Consider the following 13586-nt stretch of genomic DNA (forward strand, 5'->3'; position numbering starts at 1 on the left):
GTGTGTACGTCAACAAGATCTCTAGAACTTCCCGCTAATTCGGAAGTCACACTCAACCAAAGTGTCATGGTTGAGACAGGGCTGTTAATAATAAATGATGAAATGAAAATTTCTCGCCCATTGTCTTATCCCTTAAGATACCTGGGTTTTGATAGCTTGATGAAATGGAATATTATGCGGAAGTGAAGACTAAGTATGCTAAAATAAATTGATAGATTTATTCATAAACCAGATTGTAGAGCATTGAATACAAAGTGCTATATTAAGTTTATTTAGGTGTCAAGAAAGATTTTCCTCATTAATTTTAAAATTGTTTTGAATGAATTTAAATCCCCCAGAAAAGATACTGACCTTCCCCAGACCTGTAAGAAGCTTCAATGTAAAGAAGAACTATATCGGTTCTGCGGTTGGCGAGATCCTTCGCTAGACAGACAAAACTTATTACTTTATATTAGGGTTGGCAATCCGAATCCGGGATCCGCCTAATTTTTGGCCAATTTTGGAATCCGAATCCGGAATCCGTTTTTTAATAGCGGATTCGGATTCTTAATTGGTAGGCTAAAATTAGCGTCTTTAGTTTTTTCTTTCAACTCCCCTTTTTTGAAGGCAAAGATTATCAGATTATCATCATTTTATATAATATCTTTTGAAATCTGGTTCGATTCTCGAAAGTAAATTATAGAGAACACCAAGAACATTAATTTTTAGGACATATGTATAATGTAGCACTTAAATTTTTAAATTTTATTAAAAGCCTTTTAAAATATTGCTAGAATCCGGAATCCGCCATTTTTTGGACGGATTCTTGTAAGAATCCGAATCCGGTCCAAAAATTAGACGGATTGCCATCCCTACTTTATATAATAAATCAAATTATATCATATAATTGTTATTTTATTGTGTTTTCAATTGTTATTTTCTGTGTAGGTTTCAGATATGAGAGCTGCCCTGAATTCCCTGCAACAGAGCAAGGCAAGAATACAAGGAAACCATCTCAGGTAAATATTGGAGGTTGGACAGACAATAGAATGCTTTCACAATGAGTGCCTGTTGATCACTAATAACTCTTTGCAACCCCCCCCCCTCCCTCATTTTTAAAATAATTTGAGGATCAGGATGGGTAGCTTTTTCCCTTTGCCTAATCCCTGTGGAGTAATTTAAAATAAAACTCCCCAATCCCATCCCCTTATTTTTTAAAAAATAGGGGATTTTATTAGTCAACAAGATACTTTGTGTGAAAGCGCCGGAAAAATAGTGATTAAAGAGTAATTGTGTGACTAAAATATCCGTGAAAAATACAGTTTTTAGGTATTTTTATTTTTAAGAAAGTAGGTAGTCTTGAATTTTTAAAGAAACCAATCGTCAAATGCATACTAAAGTCTAAAAGACACTAAATTAACTTTCCTGAAAATGAGCCTTGTTTTAGGGAAAGGCTAGCCAAGCTGAAACCTATCCACATACCAAAGAGTCAGATTACCACTGGTAAGAGTGAACAAGAGAAATCAGATGTCAGCAAGGACCAACAAAAAGAATTGGGCGATGAACTCTCTCAACTTATTAGGTAATGAAAAAAAATTGTAAAGTCAAAAAGGAAGGATGTAGGTCTTGTAAGATTTTGCTAACCGATTTGGTTCTCCTACAGGTAAGCTAAGTATAAATGTTCAAATAAAATATCTTTGTCTGCAAATCTTTTGTCCGTTAAGATCTTACTAACCACTGGACCAATTTGGCTTTATTTTACAAGGAAGCTTAATTTAAATCTAATATTTTATATATAAGGGAAGGTTAGTTTTTTAATTTTACACATTCCTTACGTGGGGCAATAACTCTGCGGTGTCTATACTTGCGGGGCCACCTAGAATACAAGCAAGACTAACCTAAAGTAATCGATAACAAATTAAAAATTACCTACTCCCTTCTTATTTTGAATTAATTTAGAGGGGTGGGGGTTATTTTTGTTAAACAAGGCACTGATGGATAACTCTGCTGTTGTTATTAGGAGGTGTGGAGCCGCTAGATCTGAATTATATTCTCTGCTCTGTTCCCAGCAAATAGTTGATGTTACCAACCCAACTGGAAACCTGGCTAGGAAGGATGCTAAGGTAAGAATTATATTCCCTGGTCTGTTCTCAGCAAATAGTTGATGTTACCAACCCAACTGGAAACCTGGCTAGGAAGGATGCTAAGGTAAGAATTATATTCCCTGGTCTGTTCTCAGCAAATATTTAATGTTACCAACCCAACAGTAAACCTGGCCAGAAAGGATGCTAAGGTGAGCATTATATTCCTTGCTGTGTTTTCGGCAAATAGTTGCTATTACCAACCCAACTGGAAATCTGGCTAGGAAGGATGCTAAGGTAAGAATTATATTCTCTGCTCTGTTCCCAGCAAGTAGTGGATGTTACCAACCCAAAAGGAAACCTGGCAAGGAAAGATGCTAAGTTAAGAATTATATTCCCTGCTCTGTTCCCAGCAAATAGTGGATGTTACCAACCCAACAGGAAACCTGGCAAGGAAGGATGCTAAGTTAAGAATTATATTCCCTGCTCTGTTCCCAGCAAATAGTGGATGTTACCAACCCAACTGGAAATCTGGCTAGGAAGGATGCTAAGGTAAGAATTATATTCTCTGCTCTGTTCCCAGCAAGTAGTGGATGTTACCAACCCAAAAGGAAACCTGGCAAGGAAAGATGCTAAGTTAAGAATTATATTCCCTGCTCTGTTCCCAGCAAATAGTGGATGTTACCAACCCAACAGGAAACCTGGCAAGGAAGGATGCTAAGTTAAGAATTATATTCCCTGCTCTGTTCCCAGCAAATAGTGGATGTTACCAACCCAACAGGAAACCTGGCAAGGAAGGATGCTAAGTTAAGAATTATATTCCCTGCTCTGTTCCCAGCAAATAGTGGATGTTACCAACCCAACAGGAAACCTGGCCAGGAAGGATGCTAAGTTAAGAATTATATTCTCTGCTCTGTTCTCAGCAAATATTTGATGTTACCAACCCAAGTATTATGCAAACCCCAGGGATGTACAGGAATTAGACAATAGCCGATAAATTGATGTACTCTACGTACATCCCTAATGATTATTATTAGTGGTTGAAACGTCAGGGTTTAGGCACAGGAAAGAAAACTGCTATATCTAATTTTAATTTCAATATATTTCAAAAGTAAGGAAGGTTTGTGTTTGTGGAATATGTACAGACTTATACCAATTGTATAGTAGCTACATTAGGATTTCCTTTCAAATAGTGGGAGAAGTAAATTTAATAAAATCTTGGATTATGGTCTTAACGCTTGTTTAATCCCAATTGATGATTAAAATTGAAATAACGATTCCCCCCTACTACCCCATCCACTCGCCTCCTACTGGATGACAGAATTGACCAATAAAACGAGTTCCATGTTAGTAGCAAGGTAAATTAGCGACAATTTCCCCCCTGTCATAATATCCACGAATATTCTGCATCCATTCATTCCAGTCCATCTGCTTTTTAGCCGCTTTAATCTTTTTACTGATTTATAATTTAGGAGCAGAAGGCGCGACAAATCCGAGAAAAGGCGTTGAGATCTGAAATTGCCTTACTTCAACTGGAGATGACAAAACTTTTAGCAGCAAGGTCAGAATTGTTATCAGCCTATACCAACAAAAAAAATACGAAATCTACGTGATTTTAAATTGTCGTTGAGGGGGGGGGGGGCAACATATAGTAGAATTGTCGACCTGGTCTGAAATGCTTTTTGGATCAATGTATTTATCCTTTTTTCCTTCTTGCCCTTAAGCGTTCTACTGCTTTGTGTTAAAGACTATCTTTAGGCATTAGGATTTTTTCGTACAAAAGTAACTTTGAATGCGTTCATTTTGTTGTCTTAATTAAAAAAAAACATCGATATTCCTTATGATTAATCTAACTTGAGCTACCTACAAAGAGAAAGTAGGTTGCGGGTAAAATCCGTATAAGTGTGTGTTTTAAGGCTTGAAAATAGTAGTAGAACGATAATATTCACTAAATATGTGTATTTCTTATTGAAAAGAACTAGACAATTTTTTTTTTAGTTAACATAAATTTTATCGTTCTACTACCTACTGTTTTAAACTTAAAACTCACAACCTTTACGGATTTTACCCGCAACCTACTTTTCCCTTAATCAAATTCAATTCGTATGAAATATTGTCATATGATACGTGATATTTTGATGTTTAAAGTTAGGGAAAAAATATTTGAGATAAATTTTCCAAATGGGATACTTAAGTGTTGTGTTTATTTATCAATTATAATATAAGGTTATTTTGTAGTATATAAATGCAATGATGTAAAATTTTAGACCCTAATTTTAGAGATTTATGAATAGGCAAACTAGATAAACAAAACATAATTTCTTAAATTAAGAAAATAATTCATAATAATCCATAAAAAAAAGTTATCTATAATACAAAGTAGAACGATGTCTGTCTGTCCGTCCGTCTGTCCCTTAAGATCTTGGTAACCACTGAAACGATTGGATTCTACTCTTCAGGGTATATACCTATTGGTCCTATGGTGGTTTTAAGCCATTTCTTGGGGGGTGGGACACCCCCAACCTCCCCAAAAATGAAAATTCCCCCCCCCCAAAAAAAAAAATATTTTTTTTTCTATTTATCTTTTTTTATGTTTTTATTATTTTTATAAATTTTTATATATTTTTAGGTATATTTTTTTATATTTTTCTATATTTTTTATATTTTTCTAGGTATATTTTTTATATTTTTAATTTTTTCCTTCTTTTTAAATTTCTTTTCTTCTTTTAAACTTTTTTTATCAAATTCAAAAAGATTGTGAAACCTTCCTTCTCCTGTAGGGGCGAAGACCCAAAAAGGCTCATGGCAAAGAAATATTTTAAAACAGTAAAAAACAGAAAACATTTGAAGGTTTTGAAAAATATAAATTGATAGGTATAAAAAAATATAAAAAGTTATAAAGATTTATAAAAAGTTATAAAGAGTTATATAAAGTTATAAATTACAGAAAATATTCAAAAAATGTAAAAAAAAAAAATTGTTGACATTTTTTTGTAACCTCTAGGGAAAAGCCCCTAGATGCTAGGGGCGAAGCCGCTAGTTATAAATATAGTCGTAGAATTTCACGTTTTAAGTAAACAATTAGGCCAGGTTAAAATCGTAGAATATTGTATACTATATCTGTCCGTCTGTAAATAACGCTATATGGGGAATTGTGATTTTCTTGGCTGCTGTATAAGATACTCCGCTGAATTTTTTGGCGATAATTCCTTCATATGGACTTACGAACCTACCATAAATATAAAAAATACCTAGAAATTATTATGGGTCATGTGAAGGCAACGAAGTTGCGGGTTTTGTCGTAATTTCACAGTTTCTTTTCAAAGGTTAAGATATGTCAGGTGATTGCCCCGTAGGGTTAGTGCCCCCCGCAGTGGCTAGAAATAGGAGAAAAGCTACTGTGAAAATATGACGAAACACGCAACTTCGTTTCCTTCACATGAACCATTATTTGTTTTTTAGAATGGATAATTCTACTACAGTGAATTCATCTTTTGGTTCCTTTGCTTCTACTGGCGCTAGTAAGGCCATTAATGAAAAGGTAATAAAAGCCAGGGATCTAAAGGGATAAGCCAATATGGCCGATAAATTAATGTACATCCCCAATTATGTTACACAAAATTACCCCTTCTGAAAGCTAAGCTAAGCTCTGAAATCAGACGGTAGGAAAATTTTATATTAACACTTGTAGAAGGTCAGGACTTTAAAAGCAGAATTCATATCTAAAACGACCAAGCTAATATTGCTTGATTCACTTCTACAAGAGATGCGATTGATAATGAAGATTTTTTTCTTTGAAATTTATTTCGTTATGAAGCAGCAGTAGTTACTAATTTATAAATGTTATGGTTGAGATAGATTTATAACTGTTAAAAGTGCATATCTAATTAGTTGCAACGGTCCTAGCCTCTAATGGAGGGCGGAGAAATTTCAGAGAAAAGATAAAAACCAACCAAAGACATACATAAAGTATCCATGAAAAGTTCAACCCATTTTGATCAACAATTCTGCTTGGGACAATAGGCGGTGAATTAATATACCTTAATCCTAATGTTGAAATTCTATGTTTAGTAGCTTGTAATATATTGTTTCAAACTTCCTACTTTAGTTTATTTTAACAAGCGTAATACACATGAGTTACCTAGACTTATCTCTACCTAGTACGTTAAAAATGCTGCACATATTCGTAGAAAAGCCTTTCCCTTAAAGTGCCTATCGAGCACTGAACCCACCGCACCCCCACCTTTTTACTGAAATAAATTGAAAATATAGGGATTGGGGTATTTTGTACCCAATATAACCTTACCTAAAGTAATTAACAAACAAAAAGCTGTCTCACCCCCCCCCCCCCCCCCCCTATATTCAAAAATGATTTGAGGTGGGTTCAGTGCTTGACAGGGAAATTGAGGAAAACTTTTAGTCGATACTAATATCTTTGCAAGAGATCAACAACCTACTTTGAAATTTCTCACCAGCCGAAATTGAACTACAACCAAACCTTGTTTTTATTTTAGTTTAGGTTAAGTAAGAGTTTAGATAGCTCAGTTTTAATAGGACCCTGCATGGTTAGAAATCCGCGTTAGGGCTTGTAACATTATTTCCAAATACGGGGGGTTGGGGTTGTTCTGTGGTGTAGTTGATTCAAGGGATTAAACCACCCACTCTAAGTAATACTCTTTAAGTGCAAATTTTGAAGAAATTGTTATGTAATATTTTTTATTAATTGAACACTTTAGAAATGTAAATAATGATACAATCCAGGGTTCGGCAGCTGGGTTCGTTTATCGACTTATTACCTTAATTTTCAGTGATCTTAAAAGCTAAAGACAATGGACAATTTATTAAAATACATCCCAAATGGTTACAGACAAATTTACCTCTTCTATGGAGTGAAATTATTGGGTGAAGGGCCCTTAACCAAAAAATCAGTATTTAATGCAAGTAGCCAAAGGTTTTGAGCCAACGAATGAGATATCGTGGTTATAAAGCTTTTTAAAGCCAGTGTTACGTCTGAATTATTTTTTATATAATAATCAATGCACAAATCCCTTTAAAATAAGTTTAATGTATAGAATCAAACTTAAAAACTTACGCCCAAATTTGCATATATTTTTAAATATTCATTAGTTTTCCACTAAATAGAAAGAATTTTTAAAACTGATCACTTGGGCTTACAAATAAACTGTTTTGACCAAATTTTTGTAATGTTATGATCGAACATATAAAAAAAAACTTACATACTTTAATACCATTGTTCCCTCCTTCCCTGCTTGATAGAGTTTACCTAGCTAAATGATCTATAAAAATCTTTATTTCAGGAGTATTCTTTGATGGGGCAGGTGTCAGTATTGGGCCAGGAGGATATGAGTTCAGAACCAACTAAAAGTGTCCCTCTTATTATCAACATCCAACAGCTAAAACAGATTCACGCTTCATTTCTTCATTAAAGCTTACCAAAAATGTGATCCTTTCATCAAATTCTACAATAATATAAAAATAACAAACATATGATACATATTGGTTGCAGATATCATCTTATTTAGCTTTCTTTTATAAATAAAAATCCATCCTATAGAAATTAAATTTTTACCTTAATCAAAAGTAAATTGTTTGTAACTTTATAAACCCTCCCATGACCAATGAGAAGCTACACTATAAAGGAGAATAACATCTGTTCAGCGGTTTGCAAGATCCTTTGGTACAGATAGATAGACTGACAAACACCAACACAACCACACACACAGACAGACATTCATTTACTTTTATAGGAGGATGATACATAAAACAGCTGTTTCACCCCAAAAAGATATAAAATATTTGTACATAATTAATATTGTTTGCATTTAAAAATTACATCAAATGTTTGAAAACGTATTTCCTATGAAGGATATAAATTAATTTTTGTATTGCTTTCCAAATATTTATAATACACGCTGCCCCTTAGTGAAATCTAGATACTTTGTCTCTAATAGAAACCAAAAAGGTATGAACTTGCCATATCTTACCATATTTATAAAACACTAACGTCTTCTATTTCCATCTATCCTAATATTAAAAATTGGAGTTGATGGGAAGGGGGGGGGGTGTTGCAATGACTCATTTAAAAATAGAATCTAAAAGGATCCCCCCTCCCCCACTGTCAAACACACAAACAACTAAGTCAGGCTAAGAGTACAATGTTCTGGGTTAGAACCATATGCTTTGTCCTAGTTTAAACTACATTTATAGGTCATTCTATTAAAAGAATTGCTATTTTCTACTACTTGGTTCAGAATATCATATGCACCTAAAATTTGTGTCTTAAATAATTTATCTTCTTTGCTTGACGACTATTTTAGTGCTTATTGCTTCAGAAATTCTGACTTTTTCAATCACATTAAACTTTTTGGATAAAGAAATTATTCTAATTATTTTCATTTCACTAAAAGGCGACGTGAATGTGATATGTCTTATTGAATATAATTATTAATTATCTATTATTATTAATTATTTAATTGTGTTATTAATTAATCTTTAATTCACTAATTATCTTTTTGTGATATATTTATGAAATAAACCCGTTATAACTTATAAGAAATGATTGGTTTTTTTATGTAACGGTTAGCTCTGTCGTTAATATAGGTATGTTAGAATTGTCCTTTCGATTTTAAACTTTGAATGATGATACCAGTAGCAGTTAGGTACGGTTTAGAACGCGAGGCAAATCAATAATTTTTACCATGAGGTCCGTACGTTCATTTAAAACATGCTGATTTTCAACATTTTTTACCACATTCTATTGCATGATATTATTATCATATTCATCTGAATAATTGAACATTGATTCCTAGAACAACAACCAAGCTAAATGTGCAAATAAATCCTTTAAGAAAATCCTGTTTTTAGGCAACTTTGCAATAAATTTATATACAATTTTGTTCACACCTTTATATCAATATTCTGCTTATTAAATTTTGACACTCCACTATGTGGTCCACTACGTTTGCTCTACCGTTTAATTTCTGAGCTTCGCATTTATGGATGATGTTCTTCTTGTTTAATGGAACAAAGGTAATTCATGATTTAACCCACTTAACTTTAAAACAAATTATTCATAAATTTCTAAATTTCATCATTGGCTTGAGGTGTTTTATATCTATTAGAAAAAAATAACTTACAGTTTTTTTTATAAATAATGGCATACATTAGGTATACATTACCAGAAACAACTTTACCTTACCACATAGGAATCGATGAAAAATGCTTTCTTCATAACATCATAAGTTTTTATCAACTTATAATATCAATCTTTTTTAAATTCATGATTAAAAACTATTAAAGTTTTAACATCATATTATCGTCATAAACAAATTGGATGATTTAAATTTTTTTCTAATTTGAAAATTAATGCTATTTTATTCATTTTCTAACTGCTGCGCCCCTTAAGACATCTTTGGGTACTTGTGGAAAGTTTTATTTTTATTTAGAGTAGGGTAAGTTTTCTCTTGGGAGAAATCCTTTCCCAAAATAGTCATAAACCTTTCCTGCCCTATGAGAAGCTTCACTGCTAAGGTGAAATAATTAACAAGATCTTCAGAACAAACACACTCACAGGCAGAAAACCTATTAAGCTCAACCCCCCCCCCCAAAAAAAAAAAAAAAATAAAGAAAGAACATTTATATAAATAATAAATGTGGTCATTATGACATCAAATAAAAGTGGACATTGTTGACATATAATCGTCACGCTGTTATTCTATCAAAATCTTCATATGTTGATACAAAATTTTAAAGAGGTTCCCTAACTTCAACAGTTTTTGCCAATAATTTAAACATGAAAATATTTATATATTTATGATAAAATAATAACTTAATGACCTGACATTATTGCTATTAGTCCTTTCCTTTTCCTGACTTTTACAAAACTAATCAAAAATTTATGAGGATAAATTTGAGCAGGAATTAGTTTAGTGTCAGCTACGTGTGGTTCATTGTATTATTTTATTGAATGTGCATTTTTTTCGTGGTAGCGAAGCTACTCTACAATTTAATTTCCTTGTTTGTCAGTCTGTCTATAATGGTAATGGTAAATAACTCCGTTGATTTTTTAGAGTTAGGTGGCTGATTTTTTTGTGAAGATTTCTAAAACAACAAATAAACATCTTCTATGTGTATTTACTTTGTCTACCTTTAATTCTGTGGAGGAAATTATATTTCTATGTGGAATGGATGGGGGTATATTTTTGGTTTCTATCATTTCTTAGGCCGATAATCTTCTACTTCAATTCGTACTTATTTTCGTTCATTTCGTCTTGTGAAAAGTATATTTAGCTTTTAGATGTTTATGTAAAATTTTGTAAAAGTTTCCTCTAGCACATAGTACATTCTCTATATATGTGTTACATATTTCATATATATAAGCTTCGCTATGTTGACATCCTTGTTAATAGCGAAGCTACTCTATAATTCACAATGTCCGTCTGTCCGTCTGTCCGTAATTAATGAATTGGGGGAAACGTTATTTTCTCGGCTCCTATAAAAGATAGAGAGCTGAAAGTTTTTGACAACATTCCTATCGTTATGGAGCACAATTAACTATAAAACATCAATGGCGGTAGGACCGCTTTTTAGCAGGTTTTAGGCTATTTTTATATTTTTTCAAATTTTCCTCATAACTTGGGTGTTTGTGGTCCGATTTTCAAAATTTTTTCAGTTAAAGATATCAAAATTGAATTTCCCGTCATTTGAAGAAAACAACAATGACGGTCAGACTTCCTTTTTGCAGGTTTTTGGCTATTTTTTACATTTTTCCCCATATCTTTGGTGTTTATGGTCCAATTTTCGAAATTTTTTCACTTATAGATATCAAAATTAAATTTCCTGTCATTTGAAGAAAACAACAATGACGGTCAGACTTCCTTTTTGCAGGTTTTTGGCTATTTTTATATTTTTCACATTTTCCCCCATATCTTTGGTGTTTATGGTCTAATTTTCAAAAATTTTTCAGTTAAAGATATTAAAATTAAATTTCTGGCGTTTTAAGTAAAGAAACAATGGCGGCCAAACTGCTTTTTAGCAGGTTTTTTGGCTATTTTTATATGTTTGACACATTTCCCCATATCTTAGGTATTTTTGGTTCAATTGTAAAACTTTTTTTGCATTAACAGTTTCAAAGTATTTTTTCCCATTGTTATGTGCATCTAGTATGTAATTTACCTTAACCGTTTTCATCATGCAAAATAAAACAAGGTTTCGTGTTTATTTTCTCCAATAAATCTATTCTTGATTTTAATAAATACACTTTAAATCTACTTCTACGTATTCCCATCCACAATTTTTTGTGCTTCGCTACTTATGGATGTTGTCATCCTTGTTTTTAACTTATATTCGTGAAAAGAAAGCCCAAGTGACACACCTTGGTTTATAATGCATGCTAAGTGAGTTCTAAAGTCATTATATTTAATTAAATACAACCATATCAGCAGCTATTAGAGGACTTAAATTTACTGTGGATACATCGTTTAAGTAACCTTAAAACCCTACTTTATCATTTTCCTATACAAAAACATGAACTTTTTTTTGAAAAAAAAGATAAAGTAGCTTACCCTTAATTTTAAAACCTTAAGTTATTATAATTTAATATGAAAAAAAATTATTTTATGACAAGATATTAAAGAAGCAAAAAAAATTCTTTATAAACTGGTGTTTTATTATATGGCCGTTTACCTGCTGACCGCCGATAATCATTTTTTTGTGGCTTCAAAAATAAGAAAATTACAGTCATTTGAAATTTAACAAGGATGACAACATCCATAAAAGCGAAGCACTGAAACGGTAGGACAAACGCACATTAATACTTGTGTAGTGTCATAACTGAATGATCAGAATATAAATGTATAAGAGTCGAAGCATAATTGTAAGATAATTTGTTGAAAACTGCTTGATATAGGATAATGTTTATGGACATACTTTCATTTTTAGGACTTATTTTAGAAATGCTTCGGTTATAATATTGTACTTTGTTGTTTCAGGAATCAATATACCAAAAATCAGATCAATCGGATAATTTGATCACATAAAAATTAGTTGTTAAAGTAGGAAAATTAACATGTTTAAATGGACATACGGACATTCTGGTAATGGATATAGAGTTGCTACGCTTTCTAAATTGTACCTAACTACTACAGGAATCACCATGCAAAGTTTGAAATCGACAATTCTAAAACGCCTAAATTAACGAAAAACGCTATTTATATCGGACGGACGGACCGACCCTAAATATAGAAAAGCTTTGCTTTTAAAAAGCAGGGATTTTTGTTGATTAAATTGCTGGGTATCCGACCGGATATCTGGTACAACCCTATTAATTTCTTTTAAAAACAAAATTACGAATTGTTCATGTTTTTCCGAACAATTTATTTATTATTATTTTTTAATTTTGTGTATCTTTGAACTAAACAAAGCGTTTGATAGTAAAAATTATAATAAAATAATCATATCTAGTATGGCTTCGAATCAAATTAATTTCCACTGGATTAGAACCGGTGCTTATTAGGCATACGGAAAAAAATTCTTGAGAATTTTCCGCGGGTGGTAAAATAAAAATCATGAAATTATCCCTTTTTTGCTTAACTCTAAGAAACTCTTCCATCAAAATCATTTTACGTTCAATGTAAATATTGTTTAGTAATAATTATTTACCTCATCGATTAAAGACAGATTTTCCGCGGATGGTAAAATTTAAAGATTAATGTAAATAAATAGTATTTAAACTAAAATTTATTTTGTATGCAATTATCCTACAATTTTACATGTAATCTTATTCTTTTAAACATTCAGTTTCGCGGCCAATTTGTATTAGCAAATTGCAATTTTTCTGATTTTTACACGTTGTTAAGTGTTTTTTTTTTTATAAAATTTATGCTAACTAGGAAATGCCCAGTTTTAAATCTTTAAATATTTAAGATTTAATTGGCAAATTAATTCTCAAAATAAACAGACGCAACCCTTTTAACTTACGCCTCCGCAAAACTTTAACAGGATACCAACACTTTGACGGTATCCGTCATTCGACAATTCATACAGAATATTACAGGGGAAGATTGTCGTCAATTTAGGTTGCTAACATAGACGTCACTTATTGGTCAGTTTTTCATCCATTAGGAGGGGAGGGGATAAAGGGAGTGGATGAGGAAAATCGTTATTTTAGATTTTAGCCAGCTACAAATTTAATTTTATTAGAGTACATGATAAACTGGTGTAAAATCAAAGTCATAATTCATCCATTCATTTGACCATCTGAGTTTGATAGTATCCCTATGATTGACAAAGCCGCTATACAATTTTCTTTAATCTTGTAAGTCAACAAACCGTAGCAGAGCCGCATCTTTATCTCCATCCGAGGCATAATCCGAGTTCGCCATTAACCTCATTTTAAACTGAAAATACTTTTAAGTATATAACACTTACAATTTCATAATAATTTAATTTAATCAGCCGAGGGATGTAAAGGGATAAGACAATGAGAGACAAATTGAAGTTCGTCAC

At 32.2% G+C, this 13586-nt stretch overlaps 3 protein-coding genes across 10 annotated transcripts in view; 2 read left to right on the forward strand and 1 right to left on the reverse strand.

Moving 5' to 3' along the window:
- LOC145319297 (dynactin subunit 1-like) overlaps positions 1-8637 on the forward strand; it is a 43399-nt gene extending 34762 nt beyond the window's left edge. For 4 of the 7 annotated variants that reach the window (XM_080161360.1, XM_080161361.1, XM_080161362.1 and 1 more), the window contains 6 exons: positions 928-998; positions 1427-1561; positions 2000-2102; positions 3533-3621; positions 5523-5601; positions 7379-8637. In XM_080161360.1, coding sequence (XP_080017486.1) covers positions 928-998; positions 1427-1561; positions 2000-2102; positions 3533-3621; positions 5523-5601; positions 7379-7507 — 606 coding nt within the window. In that variant the 3' untranslated portion in view covers positions 7508-8637. The remainder of the gene's footprint in view (positions 1-927; positions 999-1426; positions 1562-1999; positions 2103-3532; positions 3622-5522; positions 5602-7378) is intronic. The other 3 variants (XR_013879804.1, XR_013879805.1, XR_013879803.1) reach the window with 3 other exon arrangements.
- Positions 1-13586, reverse strand: part of RpS23 (ribosomal protein S23) — a 245661-nt gene that overhangs the window by 37622 nt on the left and 194453 nt on the right. The gene's annotated exons all lie outside the window — the stretch shown is intronic.
- Positions 5790-13586, forward strand: part of LOC145319301 (uncharacterized) — an 82428-nt gene continuing 74631 nt past the window's right edge. For both annotated transcript variants that reach the window (XM_080161369.1, XM_080161368.1), the window contains exon 1: positions 5790-5824. The gene's annotated coding sequence lies outside the window, so the exon portion shown is untranslated. The remainder of the gene's footprint in view (positions 5825-13586) is intronic.

Source organism: Acartia tonsa, chromosome 5 (genome assembly GCF_053477335.1).
Source record: "Acartia tonsa isolate MP-2025a chromosome 5, ASM5347733v1, whole genome shotgun sequence".
Classification (NCBI taxonomy): Eukaryota; Metazoa; Arthropoda; class Copepoda; order Calanoida; family Acartiidae; genus Acartia; species Acartia tonsa.